The sequence below is a fragment of the Poeciliopsis prolifica genome, unplaced genomic scaffold, assembly GCF_027474105.1.
Source record: "Poeciliopsis prolifica strain line A6 unplaced genomic scaffold, Auburn_PproV2 SCAFFOLD081, whole genome shotgun sequence".
Taxonomy (NCBI): domain Eukaryota; kingdom Metazoa; phylum Chordata; class Actinopteri; order Cyprinodontiformes; family Poeciliidae; genus Poeciliopsis; species Poeciliopsis prolifica.
The window spans coordinates 441,736-451,448 of record NW_026562456.1 but is presented as its reverse complement, the minus strand read 5'-3'; the positions used below and the strand labels follow the sequence as shown (position 1 = coordinate 451,448).

The 9,713-nt window shown below is 35.9% G+C and overlaps 1 protein-coding gene across 1 annotated transcript; it reads left to right on the top strand.

The window, feature by feature from the left end:
* Nucleotides 1-201: 201 nt before the first annotated feature.
* LOC129352890 (tetraspanin-8-like) lies at nt 202-9,283 on the top strand. The gene is made up of 9 exons (XM_055022091.1): nt 202-366; nt 2,126-2,194; nt 2,268-2,384; nt 2,642-2,716; nt 3,204-3,299; nt 5,511-5,639; nt 5,726-5,758; nt 5,841-5,924; nt 7,608-9,283. Exons 1-9 carry the CDS (start codon nt 307-309, stop codon nt 7,752-7,754), a joined length of 810 nt encoding a protein of 269 aa, XP_054878066.1. The 5' UTR covers nt 202-306; the 3' UTR covers nt 7,755-9,283.
* Nucleotides 9,284-9,713: the final 430 nt, after the last annotated feature.

The following is a 9,713-nucleotide window of genomic DNA, read 5'->3' as shown; positions in this document are numbered from 1 at the left end:
ATGGTGCAAGAAAGAAATAACTTCTCCTTTTAAACTGTCCTGGCTTCATTTTGTTGCTTCCCGACACTCGCAACTCATCATGTCGGGAATTTTCCACTCTTTTTTCCGGAGAACTTCTTTCGCTTCTGCAGCTCCCGGAAGTGACCATGTTAATCGATAACCGGAAGCCCCGCCCCTCCGTATATAAACCAAGTCCAGACTTGTTGCTGCCGTCTTTGTAATCGCTGTGACTCGGTTGCGGTTCTCCAGAACTCGAAGTTCGCAGTTAAGGAAAGTTCCGTCTCGGTGCCGTTTGGATTCGCAGCCATGGCCCAGATAAACAGTTGCCTCAAGCGGACCTTCATCGGGTTCAACTTGTTTTTCGCGGTGAGTTTTAAGAAGATCCAGAACCTTTCAGAATTTAAAGTGCGTAGTTAAAGCTTCAGCGCCATTTAGTCCAGTTGATCAAAAACCTAGTTTAACCGTTTATAAACGGTCATATTTAGAGCTTGTGGCTAAGTGTATGTGATTCTAATAATTTATAAATAAAATAATATTTGGTCCTCTTAATTTATTCATGGCTGAAGTTTCAGTTTCGTATATAAATTAGGACCTTGATTAGGTTCTGGTTCGAGCTGATCCACAATGTATTATCTGATTATTGTTCACTGACTCCAGATTCGTTTTATAGTTTGTAATTTGTTGCTGCTTTTTAAAAAATTACAGTTGAAAGTTTTTGTCACTTTTTGTCAGTTTTGTGAAAGCAAAATTTTAACTGTTAATATTGCTTCTAAAATTAATTTATCACTAAATCTTGTGAAACAATGATGATGAAAAGCAGAAGCTGCTCAAAAAGAACTAAAGATGTTAAACTACACTGTAAAAATGCTTTGAGTAGATGAAAGTTTTTATAAATGAAACCTGTAGAATCACCCATTTCTGTATTGCATTATTATTTTTCAGTAAGACAAATAGTTGGTTGTCTGCCATAAACTATTTGAATGCATTTGCCCTTTTTTGTTTTCATAAAACCTGCAGATCACTTCTTTACTGTAAAATATTTCAACTGGATTTTGTTTCTTTTTATGTTTTGTAATAAAGCTGCTCAATTCTAGTCAATTCTTTAAAAAAAAGCATGAAATAAATTAACTTTAATTTTTAAACTTTCCCATCTATTACATAAAACAACCGAGCATTGCATGTGTTTTAATTCCACTTCCTCCTGAGATAATTTGTGCAAGCAATACATGTTTTGTAATTGCTTGCAAAAGTGGTTTTTGTACCTGTTTACTCTTTAAATCTACAGAAGTTACTTCTTTCTGTTTTATGTTTGTTAATAAAACTTTCTGGTTTTCTCTGCACTCGGGTTGCAAACTGACACCAATGTTTACTCAAGGCAGGACATATGCAGGCGTCTGCCGCACACTTCAGTTTTGCGGTTAAACCTGCTTTTCTTGTTTGTTCCGGGAAATAGTTACATGCTTTGTAAGGTAAGCTATAGAGTTTCAGGTTGAATATTACAAAGCATTTTAGTTTCTAAGCTAACACAAATCAACTCCAAGTTAAAAAAAGAAGAAAAGAGCCGCCTTTATAGTGATATTCAGCTTGTTTATTTGTATTTGGCAGCTTAAGAAGGATTTTGAAGTGAGAGGTGGGGCAGATGGTTTTATGAGGGAATAAGTTTGATCCAGAGAAAATTATGAAAGTGGTTAATCAATTTCTATGTGTCATTTTTTGTTATCACACCACAAATTTAAATATGTTATTATTTTTAAATCCAAGTCATGAGAAGTTTATTAGTTTTTTGGCATCTACAGCGTCTCGGATCATCTCCAGTTATCAATATGATTGATAAACCCGGAGGAAAATGTCCCACACTGACTCCAGGTCATTAAAGGAACAGTTTGTGGTCTGAAAAATTATCATCTAAAAGTAATTACAACTGGTTATTTCTAAAGCTATTTTCCATCCTGGCTTCAATACTTAGATTACCTTTGTTCTGTAAAAATCTTTATTCTGCTTAGGAAATTTCAGCTTTAGGTCATATTATAAACTGATTTTATGTAGCTTTCACACTAAAACTGAATCTGTGGTTCAGAGTATTAAGATGCATATTTGTCTAAAATTAATTAAATGTTTCTCCTAGCTTGTCGGAGCAATCATCCTCTGCCTGGCTGTGGTCTCCCAAGTCCTCACTAGCAATGAAGATGACGAAGTAAGTGCTCACACTTTGTTTATTTAGCTGGAAAAACTCAATTTGAGCTAAAAATCTAAACATATAACTGCAGATGGGGAACCGGACCACTGGGCTCATCTGCCTGTACATCATGGGGACGGTCACCACGCTGCTCGGCCTGCTGGGAGCCTACGGCGCTTACAAGGAGCACAAGATCTCCCTGATTGTGGTGAGTGGATTTCCAGATGAAACGGGGCGTTGCAAGTTTGGAGTTTCCAGTGATCTCATCTGAGATCTTGCATCACGCAGAGACCTTTATTTCGAAACAGAGGTCATGTGTTTGTGTGACACGTTTTTACTGAAATCATTTGTTCAATCTGTGTAAGTTAGCTTCATAACTTTAAAATCACCAGGATGAATTCATTTGGTTCTCAGGTCAGGTGTTGTTGTGTAATTCTGGTTTGAATTGTCTGTTTTCCTCTCCAGTTCCTGATCTGCATGGTCATCGGCTCTCTGTTCATGCTCCGATCAGGAATCCCAACAGCCATTCTTCGTCCTCAGGTAAAATCCCTTCTCCTCCAGCTGGAGCTCCTCACTGGATCGTCACTTTGGTGGAAATAACATTTATGATTTTCGCTCTAGTGTTAGCATAGCTAACTTTTTATTCCGTCATGAAATAGAGGAAGTTGGAACAAGTTTTTTTTAATTTTGCATTTTTGTCAACTTAAAACTTTTAGCCCAGTTAGCTTCTTTTTTAGCTTCTGGTGATATTGTGTAGTTGAGGTGCTTTAGCATTAGCATCACTAACTTTTTAGTTTGTAATCCCCACCACTGTGTATTCACAATAAAAAATCTAATTTGATTTTATTTAGGTTGAGAAGTGCTTAAATTGTTACTTTCAGATGTATTTTAATTAGAACAATGTTACGCAATGTTGCCATGTGATTTTGAAGAGTCACATTGTCAAGACTTTTCTATTATAAATTTGTGTTTGATTGAGCTGCATTGTGTTGTTTCTACCTCTGAATGAATCTCCTCTGGTTTGCAGGTGCAGGCAGTCCTGGAGGAAAAGTTCAGGGAGATGCTGCCTCTCAACAGGGCATCGATCCAAGAGAAGCACGTGGTTGACAGCCTGCAGACTCATGTGAGACTCATTCCTCTTTCACATAGAAGAACTAAAAGGATTTAAGATATTTTAATGGAAAGGTTAGGAAGGAAGTGGTTCAAAAACAAGCTGCAGAGACATCAGACACATTCAAACTTTTTTGTGTAGTTAAATGTTGACATTGGTCTCTTTTCTTATTTCTGAGTAATTCTGAAACCCACCAGAAAACCACGCTACACATCAAACATCAAAGATTTCACCTGTTTAAAAAAATTCCAGAAAACTTACGAGAATTACTTGCTTCTGTCTCAGTCACCTCCTGTTCCTTAAGCCAACCGTTCAGGCTTAACGGTTATGAGACAGAATGTTCGCCTGTTGTTCACCGGTCAGACGTTATAAAACTTTGTTCTACCGTTTTGCTTTCTGTTTTCCTAACGTGTGATTCAGAGTTCAGTCACACCCAGATTCATTTCAACTGAACAGAAACCAAAACCATAAGTGTTTATGGTCTGTTTAACTCTCTCTACTTAAGAGAGAGAGAAAAAAAAGTGTTTTCTGAAGCTTACTTCATTTGCATTTAATTAATTTCATGCCAATCTTGGCAAAAAGTAAATTTTTTTAGTTGAGCCATAAAAATCCAACTTTGTGGAACCAAAAATTTCACCAAAAAAATGACAAAAATATAGTAATTATTTTTTGTCATTGTGACAGTGTACAGACATTAAGTTTATGATAAATAATTTTTAGTAGTAAAAAATATTCTCTTTATTTTCCATCCATCCATTTTCCGGTCACCCTTCTCCCTAACGGGGTCGGGAGGTGCTGGTGCCTCTCCAGCTGCGTTCCGGGCAAGAGGCGGGGTCACCCTGGACAGGTCGCCAGTCTGTCGCAGTTCTCTTTGTTTTAAGATGTAAAAATAGAAACAAATGATGTTTTTTGTAAAACATGAGAACAAATTTTCTTTGGATATTTTTCAAAAATGATGAGCAGACTTTTGTGAAAAAAGTTTGTGTCTAAAAAAGTTTTTTGTTTGGACTGAGGCAAGCATGGCTCTTTAAATTATGAATCATTAAATTGAATAATTAAATTTTTTCTCTATTTTGCTCAGCAGATTATGTTTATCTATATAGACATGCGGCAAATAGGACTCAAGGCCTCCATACGTGGGTGGCATCATCATGTCGGTGTGTGCCACCACCCCACGCACCGACATCGATACATTTAACCAAAGCCTGAAGGTTCCACAGTCAGGCATTCACTCAAAGTACTTTGACATACTTTCTGCAGAAATGTTTTTTATCCTCCTGTGAGCAAACTCTGAACCATTAGTTGATGTGAAACTAACAAAAGCTACAGTCGGCTCAATAGGAACTGAAGACATCCTGCTGATATGCATTAATTAAGTGATTATTATTGGTTCAAGCAGCTCGGCCAATGGCAGTCTGACTTTCATCAGATGAGTGTACAAAGGCAAGTTTAGAAGAAACGTTTGCAGAAACTGATAAAGAAAATGGATGCTGCTGTGCATCCAGGAAGCCTCCATTTTAGCTTTTGTAGATGCTAATCTGCTGCTCCCATTTTTAAAAACAAGACTTTGTTGCCACGGTTACACTTCAAACTTGCCCAAAAGTTACAAAAAACTAAATTAAAAAAAAAGATGCTGGTGGCAGAAAAATGTGTGTTGGTTATAATCTGGATTAATTTAGTAACTGATTATTCTGACCACTAATCAGATAAAGAATTGACACATTTATTTAACCAGTTCAGTTTTTTTTTTTTTTTTACATTATCAGGAATGCATTAAAAGATGCAAATAAAAAAATATTAAATTCCCTTTTTGAATAACCAAATAAACATTTTGTTGCTCAAAATGCTATATGTCAACCCTTTAGTGAATTAGAACAAGGTGGAGAGTTGTTTTTTTTTTTTTTTACAATCAAAGTGTTTTTTATCTTAAATCCAAAAATAGATTTTTATTTTTGCACCGTTTGGGCCGAATTACTGCTTTTATTTTTATAAAATAGCTTTTTTTAAGTTGATGATTAATCAATTACTAAATTAGTTGATGATTATTTCAATTATTGATTAATTGTGATGACTCCAATTAATCGTTTCAGCAATAATCTGTACCATTCCAAAGTTTTTCCAGTTAGTGTGGAGCAACTGCAGTGGGAACCACCTCACATGTCCTGCATGGAGGTGGAGGAATGATGGTTTGTTTTGATGCGCCTTCTTCTTCTGTGGTTTCAGTTGCACTGCTGCGGCCTGTTCAGCTATACAGACTGGAACGAAGACATCCCGTCCTCCTGCAATTGCCCCTCCAACGAGGATGAGGAACCCGAAACGTGCAAGGTGGTCTCTGCCATCAACCGCTATGCTGTGAGTGTCTGCGCTCAGATTTGATCTGATTCACATTTCTATTCGGCCTGGAGCCAACCATGACTTTATGTTTACGTCTCTTCCAGTTTCTGATGGACGGCAGGTCCATCTACAGTAAGGTGAGTAAACTGGAGCTGATTGACCAACCTGAAGGTGAAACGGTCAGATAAAATAACCGCTGATTCTCCTTTCCACCGGCAGCCATGTGCCCCTATCGTGATGTATTACGTCCTGCTGATGGCTGACATTTCACTGGGGGTCGTCTTCACTCTGGCTATTCTGGCTGTAAGTTCACCTTTTGTCTCTTTATGAACAAAAAATACACAAAACATCCTTGTAGGGAGCATTCACACAACCCTGTTTGGTCTGCTTTAATCGAACACTGGTTAGTCCAGAAAGTTTGGTTTGTTTGGGTGTCTGCACTTCCTTAAAAAATCCTCTGGGGGCAGTGTTATGTATTTTTCAGCACAAATAATTATTACCTTCAGTTGTTTTAGAAATACTGCACATATAAAATTTGATTTTGAAAGCTAATTTCCTAATTTAACACTTTGAAATTGGGGCTCTGTCTCCTTAAGAAGCTCAAGCTCTTTCTGAAGCTCTGCCTTCAGGAAGTCATCACAACATGGCTCCTCTATTAGCACTTTAGCATTTTTACCACCATTGCCCTGAGAAGTAGTTCCTATAATGAGTTCAGCAGTTCCCCCAGTTGTTTGCTAATTGGTGCTGGCTAGTTTGAAGGAGCTGAGTGGAGAAGGAGCTGCTCCTTTAAGGGGGGGATTGGTCCAACCAGGCATTTTGCACACTTGACTTTACTCTGCTCTGGTGTGAATCAAAAAAGTTTGGTTGAAGTAAAATCTGGTACGATTCAAATGAATATATGAACGCCAAGCGAACCGGAGACCGTGCCAAAAGCAGGAAGCGGACTGCAGGTCAGGGCATTCTGGGTACATACTACCAAAGCAAATCCACTAATTTATCGCTAGCAGGAGAAATTACTTGTGTGTTTAGCCAAAAACAAAAGAGAAATCCTCCAACTGCTGAAATCTGATGCCACTCCATTTTTGTTTGGATTTCATGAAAAACTTGCATTCAGTGTCTTCTTTAGAGGTTTTCAAGTTGCTTCCTGTAGTGGTTCTTGCTGCAGCTCCTCCACAGGTGAGGAGGGGAACAGGTTTTTCAAAAAGCTGGAAAATGTAACAAATTTTGCAATTTTTGACTACCAAACCACCATGTGTGAAATCACCCTAAAGGTCATTTTAAATCTCACAAACTACATCTTTACAACATAATCCCTTACAAATAAGTTAAACAATCACAAATGGCTCTTAAGAAAAAAACATTAAACATAGAAGTTTAAGTATCAGATATTGTTTAAACTAAACTGTTTAGAGTTTTTTCTTTCTTCTTCTGAGTCAGCTCATTAATGTAAATAAATAAGCCATTAGAATCTCATCTGAAGGTTAAATTCCTCTCCTGGAGACCAGGAACATAAATAAACCGTCCCGCCTGATAAAATCTGTCTCCTGCCTGCAGTTCCTCCCATGCTGAAGATTTCTGAAATCTTTCACTTTAAAGGAAACATTCAAGATCTATGACGCATCAGGACAGAACAGGTCCTAACAGATCCTTCAGGATTCCTTTTCTAACAGACTGTTCAGTGTTGGTGCCAGATTCACCAGAAGGAACCTAAATGGATTAAACAAGAGTTCATTTGGAGTAAATAAACTCTTAGATGTACATTTAAGGTCAGAAATATTGCCCCCCTGATGAAATCACACACAAATGATGCAAATTTATTATACAAAATTTGCATTTTGCCTGTTTTTGTTTGTGTTCCATTTTGTCTCTACAAATTCTGAGTAAATAAACTCACAAGTGTTGCCCTATGACAAAATCATGCAATATTTCCATGCAAATGACCTCAATAAAAACATTTCATATTTCATCTTCCTCCTCATGTTTTAGGTTCTGGGCATGATTCTGTCCTCCATCATGATCCACCAGCTGCGTCATCCCAACAGAACCCCCGTCGTCCTCAACATTCCCACCATCTTCATTCCAGGACCACCAAAGTACGAGGAGCTGCAAAACGATCTCCCTCCTCCCTACTGAAGGAGCACTGCCACATTTAAGGATGTTTTTCCTCTTCTTTTGCTGTTTCCCTGATTGCTTCCAAAGTGCCTTTCATTCCTCCAACCAGGGAGAAACTCTCCAGAGATTACTCTGCCCCAGCTTTCAAAGTTAGATTTTTAAACCATATTTTACATTTTTTTTTTATTTTTGGTTTTAATTATCTGGGAGAGTTTTAAGAAAAATAAGATATTTACAATCATCTGTTTCTAAATCATCATGCAAAAAATTATTTTAACAAAGTTAGGAGAAAGCCATAAGACATTTTTATCACAATGGAGTTCTTACCTAATTTAGTTTTTGTATATTAAACTTCTAGATATGCAGTTTTGTGTTTGTTTAACCAAAAGCAACTTCCTTGCACATTTAGCGCCTTCTAAAGGAGCTGTTTAAATTTTATTTTTAATAACAAAGCTTAAAAAGGGACAATGAATGTTTACAAACAGAAGGCTAGTTTGTTTCTGATTGTTAGTCGTTTTACTGTAAATGGATTTCTGGTTGGACTGAAAGGGAAATAAAACCATAAAATAAAACAATGTTTGTGGTGTTTAAAATTGTCAGATTATACTAAAGCAATTTGAAGTTCTGAAGCATAAATGGTTGTAAAAGCAAAAAGTTCTCAAAAAAAACACGGAGTCAAAAATTTGCAAGAAAAAAAATCCAACTTTGAAATTAATCTCAAAAATGATTTTTTAGCTTAATCTCAGAAATTTTTGAAAGTTTTAAACTTAAAACTCAAGAATTTCTTTTTATGAGAAAGTTAGATCAAGTATTTATTCTCAACTTTTCAAGTTAAGAATTTTTATTGTTTTTCTAGATTTTTTTTAAAGATTAGTCTAAAAATTTTCTGGCAAAATTATTTACTTTTGGAGATCAGAAATTAAAATTTTTTCTCCAGAAATTTTTTGAAATCTTAATTACAAAATTTTTTCCTTGAAAATTTTCAACATTTAGAGCTAAAAAAATTTATTTTTTTTCTAGCAAATGTATTTTTATTAAAGAAAATTTCAACTTTTCATGTTAAGAACTGTCACTGTTTTTCTAGAAAATTTCTGAGATTGATCTCAAAGCTGAGTTTTGTATTGCATTTTTTTTTACCTTTGAAGTTCAGAAATTCAAATTATTTTTCCTAGAAAAATAATTAGATTAATCTTAAAATTTATGAGTTGTAAGTATTATCAGTGTTAAAGCACTGGATATTCAAATATCACGGAGATATTTGAATATTATTATTTTTGTACACATTTAAATTATTCAAATACCTGATCTGAAGTCTTTTTAATGATATGCATGTTCATGGGGAAAGTTTTCACAGCTGTTTGACCAAAATCCCATGATATCTGTGTGTACACAGGGCAAACTTTTCTGAATGTGACATCCAAATTAGACGTTGGGGTTGTTCTTGTTGGCTTTTCAAATCAGGAACTGGGAAATTACAAATTCTGGTTTAAAATGTTCTCAAACATCCAGAGGAGGAAGCAGCCTGTTTTGGAATTAAAAGATAAATCTGGGTCTGTTTCTTCAACCACCGTATGAGTTATTGCTATTAGATAAACATGTTAAACATCTAAACTACATGCTGATGAGTGCTATTAAAGTTTGGCAAAAATGGTTTTATAACACTAACATTTTTAATAAAAGAATTAAAACAGCTGAAAACCAGTGATTTATTTACTTAAAGCGCCACCTAGTAGACAGAAGACTCAAGAGCCCTAAGAGGCCTTTTCTGAACGAACAATACTGAAAAATATTTAAATATTGTATGTAAAAGCTCAGGTATTATAAAGAAAAACATTGTTGTGGTATGTCATAATCATGAGCTACATTAAACAACTTTGTTCTTGTTGAAATGGGTTTATATACAAACTGTACTCTGTTAAATCTGTTTAAAGTGTTTTATTTGACTAAGCACCAAAATGCCATAGAAACCTACGAGAAACA